The 21408-nt window shown below is 46.9% G+C and overlaps 8 protein-coding genes across 8 annotated transcripts; 5 read left to right on the top strand and 3 right to left on the bottom strand.

Moving 5' to 3' along the window:
* Nucleotides 1-180: 180 nt before the first annotated feature.
* LOC108038971 (SUMO-activating enzyme subunit 2) lies at nt 181-2987 on the top strand. Its single transcript, XM_017115869.1, has 4 exons — nt 181-423; nt 480-634; nt 705-992; nt 1257-2987. Exons 1-4 carry the CDS (start codon nt 280-282, stop codon nt 2815-2817), a joined length of 2148 nt encoding a protein of 715 aa, XP_016971358.1. The 5' UTR covers nt 181-279; the 3' UTR covers nt 2818-2987.
* Nucleotides 2988-3139: 152 nt separating this feature from the next.
* LOC108038972 (39S ribosomal protein L36, mitochondrial) lies at nt 3140-3762 on the top strand. The gene is made up of 2 exons (XM_017115870.2): nt 3140-3219; nt 3273-3762. The coding sequence occupies exon 2, from the start codon at nt 3273-3275 to the stop codon at nt 3657-3659; it is 387 nt and encodes a 128-aa protein (XP_016971359.2). The 5' UTR covers nt 3140-3219; the 3' UTR covers nt 3660-3762.
* A 277-nt stretch (nt 3763-4039) lies between these two features.
* On the top strand, nt 4040-4972 carry LOC108038980 (2-aminoethanethiol dioxygenase). The gene has a single exon (XM_017115877.1). It carries the CDS (start codon nt 4146-4148, stop codon nt 4866-4868), a length of 723 nt encoding a protein of 240 aa, XP_016971366.1. The 5' UTR covers nt 4040-4145; the 3' UTR covers nt 4869-4972.
* Nucleotides 4973-4978: 6 nt separating this feature from the next.
* Nucleotides 4979-6779, bottom strand: LOC108038979 (lariat debranching enzyme). The gene is made up of 2 exons (XM_017115876.2): nt 6499-6779; nt 4979-6442 (listed from the first exon to the last, which is right to left on the bottom strand). Exons 1-2 carry the CDS (start codon nt 6693-6695, stop codon nt 5035-5037), a joined length of 1605 nt encoding a protein of 534 aa, XP_016971365.1. The 5' UTR covers nt 6696-6779; the 3' UTR covers nt 4979-5034.
* Nucleotides 6780-7045: 266 nt separating this feature from the next.
* LOC108038966 (importin-7) lies at nt 7046-12703 on the bottom strand. The gene is made up of 10 exons (XM_017115864.2): nt 12359-12703; nt 11388-11623; nt 10833-11330; nt 10594-10770; nt 9937-10082; nt 9076-9873; nt 8791-9014; nt 8415-8725; nt 7883-8355; nt 7046-7818 (listed from the first exon to the last, which is right to left on the bottom strand). Exons 1-10 carry the CDS (start codon nt 12446-12448, stop codon nt 7622-7624), a joined length of 3150 nt encoding a protein of 1049 aa, XP_016971353.1. The 5' UTR covers nt 12449-12703; the 3' UTR covers nt 7046-7621.
* Nucleotides 12704-13186: 483 nt separating this feature from the next.
* Nucleotides 13187-13846, top strand: LOC108038983 (biogenesis of lysosome-related organelles complex 1 subunit 3). The gene is made up of 3 exons (XM_017115880.2): nt 13187-13307; nt 13367-13499; nt 13560-13846. The coding sequence occupies exons 1-3, from the start codon at nt 13245-13247 to the stop codon at nt 13796-13798; spliced, it is 435 nt and encodes a 144-aa protein (XP_016971369.1). The 5' UTR covers nt 13187-13244; the 3' UTR covers nt 13799-13846.
* LOC108038982 (cell cycle checkpoint control protein RAD9A) lies at nt 13792-15735 on the bottom strand. Its single transcript, XM_017115879.1, has 4 exons — nt 15633-15735; nt 15342-15568; nt 15130-15281; nt 13792-14800 (listed from the first exon to the last, which is right to left on the bottom strand). Exons 1-4 carry the CDS (start codon nt 15664-15666, stop codon nt 13843-13845), a joined length of 1371 nt encoding a protein of 456 aa, XP_016971368.1. The 5' UTR covers nt 15667-15735; the 3' UTR covers nt 13792-13842.
* Nucleotides 15736-15980: 245 nt separating this feature from the next.
* On the top strand, nt 15981-21299 carry LOC108038960 (UDP-glucose:glycoprotein glucosyltransferase). Its single transcript, XM_017115856.2, has 2 exons — nt 15981-16390; nt 16531-21299. The coding sequence occupies exons 1-2, from the start codon at nt 16159-16161 to the stop codon at nt 20946-20948; spliced, it is 4650 nt and encodes a 1549-aa protein (XP_016971345.1). The 5' UTR covers nt 15981-16158; the 3' UTR covers nt 20949-21299.
* The last annotated feature ends 109 nt before the right edge of the window (nt 21300-21408 follow it).

Raw genomic sequence — 21408 nt, 5'->3', positions numbered from 1 at the left:
GGAAAAAGAGTTTGGAGACTAACATTTATTTTTTCAGTTAATTATAAGTATGTACTTAAGAATTATTTAATTTATTCCAATTAAAAAAAACTGTAACTTTTAATTCACAGCTTAAGTCACGGTTAAAATCACACTACTCGCCATCCCTGAAAAAGGTAGTGTTCAACATTTAACGTTTTTCAACACTTCTACCGGCGGCGTCACTTGCAATTTTTCCATCTCGCCAATATTCAATTTTCTTGCCAAAAATACGAAAAGCGCAAAGCGTAAATAGAGAAAATGGCAGCAGCTATTGATGGTGTTTTCCCAGACACGTTGCAGGAGCTGGTGAAGAAGTCCAAGGTGCTGGTAGTGGGAGCCGGCGGAATTGGCTGCGAGGTGCTCAAAAACCTTGTGCTCAGCGGCTTCACAGATATTGAAATTGTAAGTTATTTGGCGAAATACAAAGCTTTCAGCGATAATATATTGACTATATACAGATCGATCTGGATACTATTGATCTGAGCAACTTGAACCGACAGTTCCTGTTCCATCGTGAGCACGTTGGAAAATCGAAGGCAAAGGTGGCGAGGGAAAGCGCCCTGAGCTTCAATCCGGATGCCAAGATAACCGCCTACCATGACAGCGTCACATCGTGAGTTGGGAAAGCACAATCTTAGATACACCTTGGTTATATAGTAATCCTATTATCCCTCCATTTTCAGTACCGATTATGGAGTCACCTTCTTTAAGAAGTTCGATTTGGTGCTAAGTGCCCTGGACAACAGGGCGGCCAGGAACCATGTGAATCGCATGTGCCTGAATGCGGATGTCCCGCTGATCGAGAGCGGCACCGCCGGCTACAATGGCCAGGTGGAGCTGATCAAGCGAGGACTCACCCAGTGCTACGAGTGTACGCCGAAGGACAAACAGCGCAGCTTCCCCGGCTGCACCATTCGCAATACGCCCTCTGAACCGATTCACTGCATCGTCTGGGCCAAGCACCTCTTCAAGTGAGTTATTAGATGCAGTGAGCAGATTTTCTTGCTTTTGAACTGATGCATCCATTTATCAGTTGGGAGAATTCCTTTTATTTAAGTCTCGTTAATTTTATAAATATAAAGAGGGTTTATTAGTTGAATTTAAATAATAATAGATTATCTGGTCTACTATGGTTTTAAATTAAATTCACTCTTACTAACTTTTATTCAGTAAACCAACTAATTTCTTATTTTGTCATTAATCATCAATAACTTATATCTGAATTTCCTTTTCAGTCAACTCTTCGGCGAGTCCCTGGAAGATGAGGATATTTCTCCTGATGCCGCTGATCCCGATGCCAAGGAAAAAGATGAAGCCGGTGGAGACGCTGAGCCAAAAGCAGATGGAGAGGAAAAGGAGAAGGCCGAAGAGTCCAAGGAGGAGAAGGAGGAAGAGTCCAAGGAGGAGAAGGATGGCAAAGAGGCTACGGCCAACGGCAATGTGGTGCGAATCAATACTCGCCAGTGGGCCAAGGATTGCAACTACGATGCTGGCAAGCTGTTCAACAAGTTCTTCAACGAGGATATTACCTACCTGTTGCGCATGTCGAATCTCTGGAAGACGCGAAAGGCACCCGTGCCCGTGCAGTGGGACAACCTGTTGCCCGATGGATCCTCTGGCGACCAGAAGGACGTGGCCAAGCAGCACCACAAGGTCTGGAGCATCGAGGAGTGTGGCCACGTCTTTGCCAATGCTTTGAAGGAGTTGAGCGCGAGCTTCCTAAAACTCGAAGGCGAAGATACCCTGGCTTGGGATAAGGATGACCAGCCGGCCATGGATTTCGTAGCCGCCTGCGCGAATGTGCGTTCCCACATCTTCAACATTGAGCGCAAGTCGCGGTTTGAGATCAAGTCGATGGCAGGCAACATCATTCCGGCTATAGCCACCACCAATGCGATTACGGCGGGCATTTCGGTGATGAGAGCTTTTAAAGTACTGGAGGCCAAGTGGGAGCAGTGCAAGGCTGTCTACGCCCGACTCAGGCCAAATGCACGCAACCATTTTCTCGTACCCGACGCGTCTCTTCCGGGTCCCAATCCCAATTGCTATGTGTGTGCCAGCGATCCGGCCATAACTCTCAAGATTGATACAAAACGCTTACGCATACGGGAGCTGCGCGACGAGGTACTGGTGAAGACACTCAACATGCTCAATCCGGATGTGACCGTCCAGAGCAACGGCTCCATTTTGATCTCTTCGGAGGAGGGCGAAACCGAATGCAACGAGGGCAAACTCCTGAGCGAGCTGAACATCGTGGATGGTGTTATTCTCAAGTGCGACGACTTCTTCCAGAACTACGAGCTAAGTATTATCATCTCCCACTTCGATGCGGAGCGTGATCAGACTTTGTTTGAAGTGGTTGCCGATGCATCACAGCTGAAGCCCAAGGAGGAGGAACAGAAGAAGGAAGCTGCGGAAGAGGAGGAGAAGGAGGAGGAACAGAAAACGGCCAAAAAGCGTTCTGCCAACGGGGAAGGAGACTCCAAGGACGATGGTCCCTCCACCTCGAAGCGCAGCCGACCCACCGAAGTGGATGATGAAGATGACGATGACTGTCTGGTGATCGAGGAGGACGAGGATGAAGCGGACGTCGTTGTCGTCGCCACAGACAAACTCTCCGTGCAGAGTCCGCCAAAGGTGGGCTCAAAGCGCAAGCCCAGCGAAGTAATCGAGGATGAGGACATCACCGAGATCTTGGATTCCTCCGACGATGAGCCCGCGGGACCCACCAAGAGCAAGCGCTCCCGTCTGGATGAGTCGCTGTCCAATCCCGTAGAAGTCATCAGTATCGATTAATAAAAAAAAACAAACTATTCGAATAAGTTCTCTGCTGCAGACTAAAATATCTCTTGGATTCCTTTTAATGAAAAATATGTTAACAAAACGTTTTTTTTATGAATCATAAAAACTTTGAATTGTCATCTTTCTAAAAGGGTTATTTAATTAAATGTGTGGATTGCTGCATATTTTTCGAAGAAATTATTTATTAGTTCGAAAATGACGTACGGGGATGATTAATTTTTGCTTTATAAAACTCATATAAACTCGAGTGTATATTCACATGTACAAACTACAAATTATAAAATTTGTGTTTTTGTGATTTTAAATTCGATAATTTTTTGTCCTCCAGTGTTGCCAAGCACCCAAAGTCAATGTGTTTGTTATCGCTTCTGACTAGTTGTATCCAAAACAGAACAGGTGAACTTTTCCCCAAAATTCTTTGAAAATCTCAATGAAAATGGATTTTTCAGATGTCCCTGGCTAGTAGAATCCTGCAACAAGGCTCCCGCCTGTGGAATGGCCTCAGTGCCGCACGTGGCTTCCACATCCTCATGCGCCCGGCGATTCCTGCCAGCGGAGCCATGCAAAACACACAACTGATGGCTGCCACAAGTGGGATCTCTCAAGAATCGGGACTCCTGACTCCCAGCTTTTCGCTGCTGCAGCAGGTTGCCGGGTTTAAGGTCAAGGGCAACCTAAAGCGGCGCTGCAAAGACTGCTACATCGTGGTGCGCCAGGAGCGCGGTTATGTCATCTGCCCCACGCACCCGCGCCACAAGCAGATGTCGATGAAGAAGCGCGACTACAAGTCCTGGATCCTGACGCACGCCACCCAGTCCAAGGAGCGCGGGTTTTAGTCCTAATTAGGTCTTAATTAAAGCATTTGTTTAAATATCATGTTCTTAAATAAACAACAAAAAATAAAACCAAGTGGTAAATAAATTGTGACGTTTTACAACACTTCACGACGCAGCTGATTTCAATTTAAAGCGGGACTTGCCGTGGATTGCTTTCATTTTGCAGAATTCTGATTAATAGGAATATGAAAAGTTACTTTTAGCAATCGTAACTTTATAGCTATTTATTATTTAAAATAATTTGTACACCTAATTAAATGGTATCCATTGGCTTAATGTCATATTTAATAGCATTAATAAAAAAGGAAAATAAGAAACCAAGTTAGCGAGCTCTTACCAAAACTGAGACTATTTTCAGCACTGGTCGAACAGCTGACTGTTTGTTTATCTTGATTCGGGAAGAGATTTGATTTTGCAGTCTTTTTTTGCCGCTTATCCGGAGTATTGCTGTTTCCGGCCGGAATTCAGAGCACCTGATCGCAAAAGATGACGACGCACTTCACCAATGTGCTGCGGCAGGCCTTCAAAACCTTTGACCGGGCGAATCACGCCAGCTTTAATGCCAATTTGCAGCACCTGCGCCAACTGACGGATGAACTGACCTACCGGGACTTGCATCTGCGCGAGGAACTCTTCCGGAACGTGGCCAGCCACCGGGCGCCCTGCAGCTACATGCACATCTTCGAGGACGATCGATTCTCCATGAGCCTGTTCATAGTGCGCGGAGCGAATGCGATACCCCTGCACGATCACCCCATGATGTTTGGCCTCTTGCGCTGCATCTGGGGTCAGTTGAGGGTGGACAGCTATTCGCAACAGATCGGCCCGGATGAGCCGCTGACCTACGATCCCGATCCCACGGTGGTGAAAGTGAATCCGGAGGAGCCGTGCCTAGTTTCGCCCAATAGCCCGTGCGCCACATTGACGCCGCGAAAGAGGAACTACCATCAGATTGCCCAAGCCGGCCATGGCGTGGCCGCCTTCTTCGACATACTAAGTCCGCCCTACGACGCGGATATGCCCACATATGGACCACGACAGTGCCGCTTTTACGGCGCCAAGGCGGATGGCGGTCAAGTCCAGCTGCACTGCATCCCCTCGCCGGACACGTACTACTGCGATGTGGTGGACACGCCCGAGTCCGTGGTGCAGGCCGCCTTTCAGTGCGCCGACGAGGCCTATGCCGAAAATGCCAGCGGGACGCAGTGACTGCCTGAGCCTTTCCCGTTTCCCAGCAGCTAAACACCCTCCTATTTATTCGCCCATCATCACGCGTTGGCTACCCAGTATCAGCCAAGTATCTTCTGTGTTATTTAAATAAAATTGCCTCTTTTTTTTGTAGAAATCGCTCCGCTTTCACGGACTTTGTTAGGTTTTAATCTTCTTGAGCTTGGTAAATGTCCTGGTTGCGTCGCTTCAGTTTCTTAAGATTGGGACTAGCGAGCACGGGAGCGGGTTCCTCCGTTGTAACTGCTACTGTGGGTTGATCAGCTTCTTCTGGTTCTGGTTTCTCCTCATCGGGCAAATCGATTACGTTTTTGTCGGTGGTATCTGCAGCTTTTGCTATGGGAGCTGGCAGGGCTAAATTCAGTTTCCTTTTTGTAGGCGTGACTAGGAGCTCAGCCATTTCTTCTTCTGGTTGCTCTTCTACAACACTTTCATTCGCGGGTACCGTTGTCTCTGCAGATCCCACTGCTGGCAGGTCCTTGCCGTTCGCCAGCAAAACCAAGCACAGTGGATCATCTATGCCTAAGGCGGCGCAGAAGGTATTGCTTTGGGGATTCAGATGGACCTTTGGTTGTCCCACAACCATGCGCTTGTAGTTGGATTGCTCCTTAGGATCAAAAGCTGGTACAGTGCGCTCAAAGTTCTCCGGCACCTGGAGTTTCTGGAACTTTGTGGTCACAGCTTCCAATTCCTCCTCGGTGGGCGTGAAGTTAAAGCGTTCTGTAAGTGCTCCCGCCTTTTTTCCAGGCAAATAGTAGTAGTTATCCTTTACAGAAATCAAATGATTGGTACTGTGCAAGATGGCCAGCCATTCGGCGTCGTATTCCAGGCGTGGATTACCTTCAATTGGGTCACTTGGAATCTCCACCACTTGCAGGAAAGCACGTCGCGGCAGGCATTTGTCTAATGCCAGGAATTTGGTCACAGGAACCGGTTTCGAAGGGGGGAGAGGAGCAGCCTTCTTTTCCTTCTCCTCGTCTTCATCCTCACTGCTGCTGCTGGAGGAGGAAGATGCATCATCCGCTCGCTGCTGGCTGTGATTATGCGGCACCAGGGCGGCAAACTTGCAGTGCAGATGGGCAGCGAACCAGTATGCTGGCTGGACGGCTTTCAGCAGCTCCTCCAGCGGCAGACTGCCCAGCTTACCGCTCTCCATGTCCGCCGCAAAGAAGGGTTTCTTGCGCAGCAGCTGCGCCTTGTTGCCGTACTCATAGATCCCGGTGGGCCAGTCGTGTGAGAGGAAGATATCCACTCGTCCGGACAACTGCTTCAGCCGGAACACTTCCAACTGCCGCACGTGATAGACACTGCGGCAGGTGGAGTCCGTGTACGGCGGATATTCGTGGTGGCCGCGCAAAAAGTCGTGACCCTTATAGATCCCACTAATTCCCGCGATGCGAACTCCATTTACATTGACCACGCCCGCGTAGCCGAGGTAGTAGATATTGGGAGCCACCCAGCCGCCGTAAGGGAGCTCTTGCAGGTAATTGGAGGCCTCGTGGTTGCCGCCAATGAAAATGGTCAGCACTGGAGCCACCAGCTCGCCGCTGTAGTATCTGATTTAGAGAATAGATTAGCCCAGCTGCTAGTTACAGGAATGACATCCACTCACTTGTAAAAGGTGCACATGTCCAGGTATTTCTTAGGAACCGCCATCGTCTGCAAATCCTCCACATTCCGGGTGGATTGGAAGTCGCCACAGCACAGTAGGAGGTCGATCTTGGTTCCGCTTTCCTTTTCGATTCCCGCGATGGTTTCATATATGCGCTCCAGTTCGCCATGGGCACATCCTTCTACAGCTACTTTCATGCTTACACGATTTATTTATGAAATTTCGGTTGTAAACAAAAAGAAAAGGCGGTATACAAAATAGTGTGAAAAAATGTCATATAGTTATTTAGAGATGACACTGATTTAAGCATTGCCTATCGATAACTCTAGTTCTTGGGCGGGAAAATTAAAATTCTAAATCCCTATTCAAAAATAAATTTGTTATAAATTCTGTTGCAAAACTTTTGTTGAAACATTTTTATTTACAAATCCTTTTTAAATATTTTCAAATATAGATAAAAAAAAATCCGTTTAAATATACCACATTTTTTATTTTGATTTTTGATTGCTTTTTATCTAAAAGCCCTTGCCCCGTGAAGTACAAATGGTTCCAGTTCAAACGTTAAAAATGTTTTTTTTGTTTATTTTTCAAAAATATCGCTCCATTTAGTATAGTATGTGTGTGTAAAGAAAATGTATGTGAAATGCTCTGCGTTTAATTCTCATTCTCTGACCTAGATGCCATCTTTTTTGGAGTTCTGCGGGGGCGTGCTGGTGGGCACAATCTCATTACATGAGACCTTCTCGTCGTCGACGTGTTTGTTTTTCGTTTCGTTTCGTTTTGTTTACATAGAAAGATTTACAATGGACTTTCGACTTAAGTTATTATAATTTAGTTGGCCGCAATGGCCAAGAAATAGGAAGTAAAATATAAATCTACAATAAATATAGTGCGGTCTTGACGCTGCTAGACCGATCGATCCACCGATTTGGGCGAACCCATCGGTAAATGCAGCATGCATGGGTACACGGAGTGTACGAAAACCAGGAGAATGCCTTTAAAGCCATCATCAGCATGCCAGATGTGTTTTGTTTGATGTTTTTGTTATTTTTTGGAAAGAATATGAGAAACAATCAAGTCAGAAATCGAACCAAGTCTCTGGTGATCTGGTCAATTCAGTTAATTAGGAGCCGAACTTGAACGACGTGGGCACGACGGTCTGTGGGAAGGCGAAGCCGCCCTGTTTTTCGATCAGCTTCGATTCCTTGGCGGCCTTGCGTTGGTCGGCGGTCACAACGACCTCCTGCAGCGCCTTGGCCTGTTCGGGCGTGAGGTTGGAGGTCAGGAGCGCATACCAGGCTTGGTCCTGTGCAGAAAGTGCTATGGAGGAGGAAAAGGTGATATTGATTTTCTGATTTCATGCAGGAAAACCATGCAAACTCACCTGTAATAACTTCCTTAAACGTCCAGTACTCATCGATGGCACTGTCGTTCTCCTCGTCGTCGATGGGCGTGGTGAAGGACTCCAGTCCAGTCTCGTTCAGATCTCCAACCGACTCCTCCGCCTCTCCGTCTGAGTCCGCATCCTCGTCCTTGATTTCGGCCTTAACCTCGAAACCCGACTCGCCGCCCTTCGTCTTAGCGTACTCGGCCAACTTGTCTAGATAGTCGGGCGCCATCTCATCCATGTCATCCTCGTCACTGGACAGAGCCTCCTCGCAGTCGTCACCGTCCTCCTCCTCCTCTTCTTCCTCCTCCTCCTGAGCCCGGGACTCGTAGGCGCGTTTTAAACCATCGAAAAGTAAAATGAGGGCAGGCACAATCTTGCCGGCCACCTCGCTCAGCACCTGTGGTTTGGCTTCACCCAGCGAGATGAGGGTGCATAGTCCCAGGACGCAGAGTTTTCGATCGTGGATGCTGCAAGGTACAAGTTAATAAGTAATGATCAAAGCTATAATAAGTCTGCGAAATTTTACCCTAGGAAACAGTCCGTGTCGTGAAGCCACTGCTTGATAAAGTGAGCGCTGATCGACTCATTGTTCTGCTGAGACATCTTGTCCAGAATGGACATCAGCAACTGGGGATTATAGTACAGCGCCGCGATCACCACCTGCAGGCACATGGTGCGCAGCTCCGAGGACTGAACCTCGCGCGTCAGCCGGGACAGAGCCAGCTCCACAAACATGTGTATCACTGAGTCGATTTGGCCCTTGCACTGCAGGATGATCACCTCCATCAGTTTGGCGGCATGGCACTCGGGATCTTCGCCAGGGCTGCCAGTGAGCATCTAATAGAGAAAATAACAATTCGTTATATTTGTTTGATTATTTTAGACAAGGATAAGAGACTCACCGTTTTGCACATGTCGAGAATGGCCAACAGCCTGTTGGGATTGGAGAGGAAGGCGGGCGTGTCGACTGTCACATAGTTATGCAGCGCAGGCATAATGTCGATAAAGTAGTCAATGCCGTCCTTCTTGAACACCTGGTAGATCAGCTCCAGCATCTGCCACATCTCAGGAGAGATGGCCTTGGCCGTCAGATCATAGACCAGCGAGAAGGTTTCCTCATAAAAGTCTACAGAAGACACGCCGTTATTACAACAGATTTCAGAGATTTAAAGCCATTTCCGACTCACCTGTGATGTTGTGCTGGAAAATGTGTCCCACTACATTGATGACGATCGGGTGCAGGTTGAGCAGAACATCGGGGTGCTCCTCCATCACACTGAGCAGAGTTTCGATCGTGTTGAGCAGGCTCATGGCCGTTATGGCCTTCTCATCGGATCCTTCCTCGGACTCCAGGACTTGGCTGAAGGTGGTGGCCAGATGTTGGCAGATCTCGGTGGCCACTGGCAGCAGCTGCTCGGTGAAGGTGCACACGATCTTTTGCATCACGTTTGTCAGATCCTCGTTCTCCGTTTCTCGGATGATGGTGAGCAGCTCCTTGGTGATCTCCTTGATCTGCCCCTCCACGTATTGCGGAGCCTCGTCCTGGGACGATAGGAACATCTGCAGGCCGATGGCTGCCTCCACCTTGACGGGCAGCTCCTTATCCGTGAGCAGAGCGTTGGTGGTCAACCGCATAATCTCGGCCAGCACCTGGGGATTCTTGATCTGCACGTCGCAGAAGTAGTGCAGCACCCAGCAGGCACGCGCCCTCATGTGTCCCGCGGGATTCTGGAATTCAGGGAACACGTAGGTTGTCAGCATGGACTCCACTTGATCGCGGTACAGAGCCTTCTTCAGCAGCACGTCCGCCAGCGTTCCAATCATGTGCAATGCACCATCCTTCTGCTTGTTGTCCGCATTCGGAGACGTAATTATCTGCATAATTGTGGCCATGGCCTTGGGCAAGATGCCCTTGCGTTTCTTGCAGATGGAATGCAGCAGGGATTGGGCAGCCGGAACGGGCGTGGCATAGTCCTCAAAGATATCTGTTTGGCGAAGGGTAAAGAATGTTAGTAATGGAGTTTAATTTACTTTAAAAGTTTTCTTACCAAACTTCAGGCGAATATATTCATAGGGATCGCTCTCCCAGAGCTCCTGATCCGAGTCTGTGAACGACATAATGGGAAAGATCACATCCTGGATAACAGCAACCATGTGAGGTTTGATCAGCTTCCAAGTGTAGGCGTGGCTAACACTGCAAAAGAAAAAACATGTAAAACGTTTATAACAGTTACGACTTTATAGTAATATTATTTATTAATAAGTTGTAGAAAGTGGTTTCTTATGCTGTCATAAAAATCTCAGTTATTTAAACTTATTTTTTTATGTATGTTTAGGTAATCAAATGGCTCTACTTTGTTTAGGAACAAACCAGTTTGAGGGTAAATAAATAAAAAAAGAGGTAGAAAAAGGTACTAATTTTCATTGGCATGGCAAAATCTTCTTGGCTCAGGCTAAACCTAACCAGTACTAACTGATTGAAATTGACTTATTTAACTGCAGGTGTATAGGCAATACCTTATCAGCAATAAACATTGAAAGACTTGTTCCTTATCACTGATAAGCTATGACCTACAGATCAGAAGAAAGTACTAAGATAACGATTTTAAAAACTTTTAATTTAAGGGCAATTTAAGATTGAAGATTAAAGTTCATTAAAGAGAAACATTATATTCAGTCAATTCAAATTGATTAAGGATACTTACGCATTCTTCAGATAGTTAAGCACATCGGTGAGGACACGGGGCGAGACGTAGACACGGTTTCGGAACTGGTCGAGGATCTTGAGGAGCACCTCCAGGACGCCTTGGCTGAACGTGGGCAGATACCACTCGGCGAATTTTTGGTATTTTTCACTAACCACATTGCTAGGACTGCCATAACTGAGGAAATACATGCAGCTTTAGTTATGTGGTCTATAAATTAAAGGATTTCCCCAACGCACCGCTCAAACATGCGAACCATGATGTGGAGGGCCCACTTCTTGGTTTTCCAGTAGGGGAACTCTGTCCGCTCGTCATCGTCCAGGTGCGAGCTGTCGGGCACAGCACGATCGGCCACCTGACGGCAGATCTCCATCCACTGCGAGAAAATCTCCTTGGTGATGAGGTCCAGCGGCAGGCTGTATTGCGTTAGGGCGTAGTAGATCTTGAGGACCTGTTTCTGCAGCAGCACCGACTGCTCGGATTGCTCCGCCAGCAGCCGCACCATCAGCTGGTAGATCATAGGCAGCAGCAGGTTCATGGCCTCGTTCAGCGGCGTTCGCTCTTCGCTGCGTTTGTACTCGTAGGTCTTGACCAGCTGGTACATGGTCACCAGAGCTCCGTTCCAGCCGTTGACATCCTGGTTCTGCAGATAGATGCTGACGTTGTCCACCACCTGTGGCCAGCGTCCGGGGAAATCACTCTTGATAATGTGATTCACGCAGACCGACAGTTGGACCCTGGTTAGCAGAAGAACATGAACATTCTGAAGGGCGTTTTAAAGGGGGAAAACCCACCTGATCAGCTCGGGGGCATGCACAATGGCGTCGACAATAGCGCCACGGATCATGGCCCGATCCTGCTCGTGTATGGAGAACGGTATGGGCTCGCCGGGCTTGGCCTCGTGATCCGACCAGCTGCTGTTGATCAGATTCTTGAGGTAGACAGCTCCTGCCTGGCGCACCGGCTGCTCCACCGTCGTCTGCATCACGATCTGCAGTATGGTGGGCACGAATCCAATGATTTTGTGTATCTGTGGGGCAATTGAAATAGTATAGAATGTAAAGATTTGTTTACACAGCTGTTTGGGGTGGGGTTAAATTTGATTTGTCCAAAGAATCGATGGCAGAAGCACTTAAAATTCAACGCACAGAGGCTCAATTAATGCGGAGGAGCCAAGAGTTGTTGCTGGCCATAAATGCTGATAAAGTTAATTAACATAGGGGGTGGTTGGGGGGTGATTGGGAGGGGCATGCAAATCGTTAGATGCTGACTCAGTCGTAATGAGCATGCCTGTACAGTGGGCAAAAAGCAATTGGTTTTGTGGCGAGGGGCCCAATTAGATTGTCCACCCTGATTGGACACATTTAATTCCAAGGGGATTGCGTAAGCTCCAATTAGAGGGATATTAACAAGCGATTAATTCATTATTTATTAACAATTCAATTGATTTCTTAGGAATCAAAAGGGAAACCACAGTGCAAAGGTGTATATATAGCACACATACATATATACCCCTAAGATATATAGACTTGTTGCCTTTTGGGGGACAAAATAAAAGTTGGGATAATGGTAAACACATAAAGGGCAAACTTTTTGACCGATATCGGTTTACACTATCCCCACCCACACACACATAAAAAGTCAAAAGAGAGAGAGGGAGGTTAAAAGCGAACAATTAAAAAAGCACATGGTTTTTGGACGATGGCGCCACCACGAAGACCTTTCAAATTGGGGGGATTTCTTTCGGGGGCGGATGTGGACTCACCTGGGCCAGTTGATCCTCGGCCGCCTTGCGCTGCTCCGGATTTGGATCAATAGTTGCGCGCAACAGTTCCGTGAGTTTTTGTGCCTCCATTTTTGCAACTTATGAGTGCTTTTCCACGTTTCGCCGGTCTTTCTACTGGCGGTCACCTTGCGCCCACTCTGCACCCGCTGCGTTTCCTGGTTTTCGAGCTCGATCTGTTGCCGCACAAGTGCCTCCTGGCTCCAAATGTGGGGGCCCAATAGCAAATCACTTTTCCGGAGGAAAAAACGTGGAAAAGGCTCCACACACGCACACACCGCCGAAATTCGCGAGACGAACGAAGCGTGAAGAAGAAGCAGTGACAGATGTGTTGGAAACTGCCGCGGAGTAGGGCGCGAACAGTGCTGGAAATTACGTCTTTAGCTTTTTCCGCCAAATCTGGCTAGTGTAAAAGCAGTAGATGTGGTGACTTGGCTTTTTCTTTTATTAGCAGTTGGTTTATTCCACTGAGGCCCATTTTCTTGTCCCAATGGTAAACTAATAGATGTTTTAAGCGTATTAAATTTCATAAGTTTTGTTTCTTTTCAACCCTTCTTTTAGCTTACCATGGAGGCTTATGTCAGTTGCAGTAATAAAATGGTTAAAAACGTATGTTTTTATAAAAATTGTTTAATACACAAATTACTATCATTTTTTCTATGCACACTATGTTATAACTAAATAAAACTGTAATAGCGTGAATTATTATTATTATTTTCTTCAATTAAGTTAGTTTTTGAACGACAGGATCGGTACTTCAGAATATAACAGCTGTTTTGTAAAGCGATCTGGCAACACTGCAGCGGAGCTGCCACTGCAGTAAACAACAATTATTTACATTATTTTGTAGAACATAATTTACTGGGTAATGGCTGATTTAGTACGCGGAGAAGCCTCTGAATCGGATGAGGAGCTGCAGGACAAGCACAAGGTGATTTGGGCTGTCATAAGGGAAAACATTTCCTTATAATAACATTGGCTTCATATAAGATTTTCGCAGCTGAAGTTTCTGGTGAGGCTTCAGAGGATGATGATGAAGACATTTACGAGCAACATCAAAGCAGCAGCAAGTTGAACAGCACTGCCTCCATTTACAGGAATAATCTGCTGCAACGCAAACTGAGTAGCTTAGATAGCCTTTGTTCCAAATAATTTTATAACCATATATGCATACCTTTTTCAGTTGAAAACAACATTGCTATTTGGAGATCTCTCGCCGCTTTCACCCGCAGCTTTGTCCTAAATGCCTCCAAGCAACTGGTGACTACTGACCAAATGCTCATCAAATCGCAGGTCAATCTACAATCGGCACACACATCTCTCCAGCAGGCCCAGAGGAATGCTCAGGAACTTCAGTCCAGGGTGGCTGCGGTGATGACCAGCAGCTTCCTACCACACATAAACACCCAGAAAGCTAGCTGATTTATAACCTATGCTGTATTTTCTGATAAACGATCAAATCTAGGCTAATCCTCTGTGTCGGAATTGGGCGCATAGAGCTGAGTATTAGGAGACGGCTCCCGCGGGACGTAGGTGCTTTGAAAGCACCGCGAGAATATTGTTCGCATCTTGTTCGGTCGTTCAGGTGACTGGGGTATGGTTTCATCCTCGTCGGAGGGTATTTCCGGCGGTTTAGCTTCTGGGGAATCGTCCGTGTTGATAAAGCAAACCTGCGTGCTGTTGGGAGGTGCCGGGGCAGGTGCCATTGTGGCCTCCAAAGCGGCATCCGCAGCCGCCAGCATAAGGGCCTCCTCTTCCGCCTCATCCTCAATCAAAACCACGGTGTCCACCTCGGCCAGAACGCGTGGCTGCTGGACAGAAGGAGCTTCCGAGTGGCGAAACTGGAACAGAGGAGACTCTAAGCTGGTTTCCAAGTGGCTTTCCTCCACTCTACGTTTTTGCTGCACTGCATCCGGTTGGGAAGAGCTATTCTTGCGCTTGCTTGCTACATTTGGACCAAAAGTGCTGCTTTTTCGCTTTGCAACCGCCGCTCGTACATATTCATCATGCAGGGTCAAATCCCTTTGACAATAATCCTCCGAGAAGCTCACTTCATCAGGTGATAGCGTGGACATGATCAACAAGCACTCAATCTCGCCATGCTTATTGATCTTAAGCAGGAAGGGCTTGCCCGCATCGTCGAACTCCAAAGTCAGCGAAGCATTTAAACACTCAGCGAACACAAGAAAGGCTCGGAATTCCTTGATGCAAAAGGTGATAATCGTTTCCTTGGTCACCGTGTACTGATCGAATTCACTGGGCTTGAGTTTCAGCTGCGTACGCATGAATTTATCATTAACTCGGGCTCCTTCAATGTAGTTTTTGGCCACCATACTCCCCGAGTTTGCCTCCAAGGTAAGTTCCTCCTCCGTGGTGTTGAAGTAGTTGGAGATGTCCATGAACAGTTTGTGATCGCCACGGATTCTGAAAATATAGATTATATATTTATTTAGTTGTATAGTGTTTTATTATAGATTAAGAATTATATTAAAATCAATAAGAAGTTTTTGAATAGAGAACAATAGATAAATGTGAAATGTTTCTAGTTTTAACAAGGGCAGGTATTATCTGGGTGTATAGGATATTTGAACTAATTTCTTCTATTCGTATTCAGATTCCCCAGTTTTAAACTTGTATGGAAGAGGTACCTCAAATACTATTTGTAAATAGAAGATTCTTAACTTTTAAGTGAAATAATACTACGCTATACTATTAAATCTAATACCATGTTAAAGCTCACAGAAGTAACCTACTTGTTTGGCATCTGATCGGTGTTGATGTTTGTGTTTATGTTTTGGTCATCTATGATGGATATGGTGGCTTCTTTTGTGGTCTCCAATTTGCACCGGAGATTTACTTGGAGGCTTGTTTGGTTGTCCAGTATATTAAGTTCACAGTACTCCACCTGAAGTGCAAAACATGTTTTCAGATTACTAATCATGTGGGATCCCTTAAAAACTCATACCTCGTTCATGTTGCGGAACACAGCCAGACATCCCCTCATGGATATCTTGCAGTAAAAATCCGAATGCGGTGGCATGTCAAACACTTCAAACATGGATCGTCTGAAGGATATGCTGCCCACCGCCGATTGAGTGGCATTTATAGCTCTCATTTGCAGTCCCTGTTGGTCAATCTCAATAAACATTTCCTTGCCCATCTTGGACAGCGATTGAACGGCTTTGGCAATGACTGAAAAGTGAATTGGGGCATAACGAAATCAGTGATTAGGAATACCAGGTGTCCCTTAACTTACCTCTTGCATTGCTGCCTTCTAAAGTGTACTTCATTGGCAATATTTGCAAAAAGTTTTGGTCATGAAATACGCGCTGAAATTTGTAAACAAAAAAGTAGAGTGATCGTATACCTCCAAGAAGAACAAATAAAATACCAAAACATGTTGTAGTTAAACTCGATTGTTTATTATTTTTATATTATATTTTATTTAAATACAATAAAAGTTTCTTGTATTTTGAAAAACAATTTTTTTTGCTTAGTTATTTTGATGATGATTTTATTAAACAACAGTTTGTAATAATAATGGGTTATCAGATGCTGGTTTTTCCCATATCGATAGTTTTTATTCTATGTTGTCTGGTCACACTGCTCACAGGCCGGTCGAACGCCACATCAGTTCTAAATTTAATTAACAAAAACTGGGCTAAAGCCAGCTAATAACTGGTGAAAAGTGAAGTTTCCTGCGAAAGAACACCTATAGTTCTTCTGCGTTGGCACACTCGTAATGTGCGTTGTGGAAAATCCGTAGAAAACGAGTGGAAACAATGTTACGTGCAGTGGGTTTGTGTGTGTCGGTGGTGCTCCTAGCACTACTTTATAGACCGATTTCTGGCGAATCGAGTCAGAGCTATCCAATCACCACGCTGATCAATGCCAAGTGGACCCAAACGCCTCTGTATCTGGAGGTCGCCGAATATCTAGCCGATGAGCAGGCGGGTCTCTTCTGGGATTACGTTTCGGGGGTGGCAAAATTGGACACGGCTCTAAATGAATACGGTTTGTTTAAATAAGTTATGGTTGAACCCGCATTATAAGACTGTCATCTTTCCTGCAGATCTTTATTTGAAAGTCGTTCTTATAATGTGAATTTCCTCTTGAAGAGACTGTTTTTTATTGATTACTCATCCCCCTTTTAGATACCGAGTCGCAGCAGTACAATGCCGCTTTGGAACTGGTCAAGACCCACGTAAGTTCGCCCCAGTTGCCGTTGCTCAAGTTGGTGGTCTCCATGCACAGCCTGACGCCCAAGATCCAGACCCACTTCCAGTTGGCACAGGAGCTGAGGAGCAGTGGCTCGTGTCAGGGTTTCACTTTCGCCCAGGTTGGCTCCGAATTGGCCTGCAGTTTTAACGAGTTGCAGAAGAAATTGCAATTGGCGCTGGCCAAGGAGAGTTTGGATGCGCCCGTTGTCACCTACAGCTTTGATCACATATTTCCGGGCAGTGAGAATAATACCCGCACTGTGGTTTTGTACGGCGATTTGGGAAGCTCTCAATTCCGCACCTATCACAAGTTACTGGAAAAGGAAGCCAATGCTGGCAAGATACGTTATATCCTGCGTCATCATTTGGCCAAAAAGGACAAGCGACCAGTACGCCTATCGGGCTACGGAGTGGAACTCCACCTCAAGAACACGGAATACAAGAGCCAGGATGATGCCCCCAAACCCGAAGCGGGCTCTACTTCCGATGAGGATCTGGCTAATGAATCCGATGTTCAGGGCTTCGATTTCAAAGTCCTAAAGCAAAAGCATCCTGCTCTTAAAAGAGCGCTGGACCAACTGCGTCAAAGACTTCTCCAGGGAAACGATGAGATTGCCCAACTTAAAGCCTGGGAGTTCCAGGACTTGGGCCTCCAGGCAGCCGCTGCCGTAGCCGAAATTCAAGGTGATGAAACTCTGCAAATTCTGCAATACACCGCCCACAATTTCCCCATGTTGGCCAGAACCTTGCTGGCGCACAAAGTGACGGATGGCCTGAGGGCTGAGGTCAAGCACAATACAGAAGCGTTCGGTAGAAGCTTGAATGTGGCTCCTCCAGATGGTGCACTCTTTATCAACGGACTCTTCTTCGACGCCGACACCATGGATCTGTACTCTCTGATTGAGACGTTGCGCTCGGAAATGCGTGTTCTGGAGAGCCTGCATAGCAACAACGTGCGGGGTAACCTGGCTAGCTCCTTGCTGGCCTTGGATCTTACCGCCTCCAGCAAAAAGGAGTTCGCCATCGATATCCGGGACACTGCTGTGCAGTGGGTTAACGATATTGAAAACGATTTGCAGTACAGGAGGTGGCCTTCGTCGGTTATGGATCTCTTGCGCCCAACGTTCCCTGGCATGCTGAGGAATATCCGAAAGAATGTGTTCAACTTGGTTTTGGTGGTGGATGCCCTGCAGCCCACAGCCAGGAGTGTGATTAAGCTGTCCGAATCGTTTGTCATTCATCAAGCTCCCATCCGCTTGGGTTTGGTCTTCGATGCAAGAGCTGCCAGCAAGGATAATCTTGAGGATTACATTGCCATCACTTGTGCTTTCAACTATGTGAGTCAGAAGAAGGATGCCCGAGCTGCTTTGAGTTTCCTTACGGATATATATGCAGCAGTGGGTGAGACCAAAGTGGTCACGAAAACGGACATAGTAAAGCAGCTATCAAAGGAGTTTACTACCTTAAGCTTTGCCAAAGCCGAGGAGTTCCTGGAGGAGGATTCCACCTACGATTATGGCAGGGAGCTGGCCGCGGAGTTCATTCAGCGGTTGGGTTTCGGTGACAAGGGACAACCTCAGGCTCTGCTGAACGGCGTTCCAATGCCCAGTAACGTTGTAACCGCTGATAGTGACTTCGAGGAGGCCATCTTCACCGAGATTATGACTCACACCACCAATCTGCAAAAAGCAGTGTACAAGGGTGAAATGACGGACAGCGATGTGGCTATTGATTACCTGATGAACCAACCCCATGTGATGCCTAGATTGAACCAGAGGATTCTCAGCCAGGAGGATGTTAAATACCTGGATATTAATGGCGTGGCCTATAAGAATCTTGGTAACGTAGGTGTTTTGAATCGTCTGTCGAATCGGGATATGACCGCCACGTTGATGGATAATCTTAAATACTTTGGAGGCAAGAAGTCTACGGAGTTGATTGGCCGATCATCGCTCCAGTTCCTCACGATTTGGGTATTTGCGGATCTGGAGACCGAACAGGGTCGAGCGTTGCTAACTCATGCTTTGGAATATGTCCAGAGTGGAGAGAGTGTGCGTCTGGCATTTATTCCGAACACAGAAAGCTCTTCCGGATCCAACAAGCGGAATCTGAATCGCCTGGTTTGGGCCGCCATGCAAAGTCTTCCACCAATCCAAGCCACAGAGCAGGTTCTCAAGTGGCTGAAGAAACCAAATGAGAAGATTGAGATACCCTCTCAGTTGGAGGATATTCTCGGATCCACAGAGCTTCATTTGAAGATGTTGAGGGTATATTCCCAGCGTGTCCTGGGTCTGAATAAATCCCAGCGATTGGTCATCGGCAATGGACGTCTTTATGGTCCTCTGTCCCCGGAGGAAACCTTTGATAGCGCTGATTTCGCTTTGCTGGCCCGTTTTAGTTCCCTGCAGTACGGCGATAAGGTGCGCCAGGTCTTGAAGGAATCTGCTCAGGATGTCAGTGAGGAATTCACAAGCGACACTTTGGTCAAGCTTTATGCTAGTTTGCTTCCCAGGCAAACAAAAACTCGATTCAAGCTACCTACGGACCTGAAAACCGAACACTCGGTCGTGAAACTGCCGCCCAAACAAGAGAAACTCCCTCACTTTGATATAGCCGCCGTTTTGGATCCCGCCTCTCGAGCAGCCCAAAAACTAACGCCCATACTAATTTTGCTCCGTCAAGTGCTGAACTGCCAACTGAATTTGTATCTGATTCCTGTGCCCCAGCACAGCGATATGCCCGTGAAGAACTTCTACAGATATGTAGTCGAACCGGAGGTTCAATTCGAAGTGAATGGCGGCCGATCCGATGGTCCGTCGGCCAAATTCAGTGGATTGCCTGCCAATCCTCTGCTAACTCAGCAGCTGCAGGTTCCCGAGAACTGGTTGGTTGAAGCTGTGCGAGCGGTTTACGATTTGGATAACATTAAGTTGACCGAGATTGGTGGACCAGTACACAGCGAATTCGATTTGGAGTATCTGCTGTTGGAAGGTCATTGCTTTGACGCCGCTAGTGGTGCGCCTCCCAGAGGATTACAGTTGGTGCTGGGCACCCAGAGTCAACCAAGTCTGGTGGACACCATTGTTATGGCCAATCTGGGTTATTTCCAACTGAAAGCCAATCCCGGAGCTTGGTCGCTGCGCCTGCGTGATGGAAAATCCTCGGATATATATGCAATAAGTCACATTGAAGGCACAAATACCCATCATACACCTGGGTCAACTGAAGTTCAGGCTCTTATAACCTCTCTGCGATCCCATGTCGTCAAGTTGAGGGTATCCAAAAAGCCAGGAATGCAGCAGGCGGAACTCCTAGCTGATGACAACGAACAGGCAGCGCAATCTGGCATTTGGAACAGCATCGCCAGCAGTTTTGGCGGTAGCAATGCTAACCAGGCGACTCCTGACGAGGATACAGAAACCATAAACATTTTCTCTGTGGCATCGGGACATCTCTACGAACGTCTGCTTAGGATCATGATGGTCTCGCTGCTGAAGCACACAAAATCTCCCGTAAAATTCTGGTTTTTGAAGAACTATCTATCGCCGCAGTTCACCGATTTTCTGCCTCACATGGCCAGTGAGTACAACTTCCAGTACGAGTTGGTCCAATACAAATGGCCGCGTTGGCTGCACCAGCAAACGGAGAAACAGAGGACCATTTGGGGCTACAAGATCCTCTTCCTGGATGTGCTCTTCCCGCTGAATGTTAGAAAAATCATTTTCGTGGATGCCGATGCCATAGTAAGAACCGATATTAAGGAGCTTTATGACTTGGATCTCGGAGGAGCGCCCTATGCCTACACGCCCTTCTGCGATTCCCGCAAAGAGATGGAGGGGTTCCGTTTCTGGAAGCAAGGATACTGGAGAAGCCATCTGATGGGCAGGCGCTACCACATTTCCGCTCTGTACGTGGTCGACTTGAAGAGATTCCGCAAAATTGCTGCCGGTGATAGGCTGAGAGGTCAATACCAGGCACTCAGCCAGGATCCAAATAGCTTATCCAATCTGGATCAGGATTTGCCCAACAACATGATCCACCAGGTGGCCATCAAATCCCTGCCCGACGATTGGCTTTGGTGTCAGACGTGGTGCAGCGACAGCAACTTCAAGACCGCCAAGGTGATCGATCTGTGCAACAATCCGCAGACCAAGGAGGCCAAACTCACGGCCGCCCAGAGGATTGTGCCCGAGTGGAAGGACTATGATGCGGAGTTGAAGACCCTGTTGGCTCGCATCGAGGATCACGAGAATTCGCATGGCAGGGACTCGACTGTTGATGATTCTGTTGATGATCGGGTGGAGGTCACCACTGTGACGCCTTCTCATGAGCCTAAGCACGGCGAGCTGTGATCAACGCGTAGTTAAATCAACACGATTAGTGAATTTAAGTCAAATATCGATGGATCCACACTTGATTACTGAGCTAAGACCCATCCCCTGACATTACGACTAAACACATTTGTACATTTTAATTAGAACTTAATGCGATTGATAACGTAACAAACAAAACAGCTCACTAAAGTCTGAATTGTTCCTTTAACTCGATTTCAAACAATTTTCTTGTCTTGCATTCCAAGCGCCATGGCCACTAATTGAATTAAGATGAAATTTAATGTCATTAAACTTTATACACACAGAAGGCGCCTTTAAGCTAAAAAGTTTTTCAAATGTATTAAAAGTTGGAGTGAATAGTATCTTAAAGAACAGCGGATTTTATTTCAATTTTTTTGGTAAGATCTGGCATCTTTATCTTAAAAAGCTTTGGCTTTTGCTTTTTACTATAAGGTGGCAACGCCAAATTCAAATAAAA

The sequence above is a fragment of the Drosophila rhopaloa genome, unplaced genomic scaffold, assembly GCF_018152115.1.
Source record: "Drosophila rhopaloa isolate 14029-0021.01 unplaced genomic scaffold, ASM1815211v1 contig_163, whole genome shotgun sequence".
Classification (NCBI taxonomy): Eukaryota; Metazoa; Arthropoda; class Insecta; order Diptera; family Drosophilidae; genus Drosophila; species Drosophila rhopaloa.
Note: the sequence above shows the minus strand (reverse complement) of the source record. Positions and strands in the feature narration are given on the sequence as shown.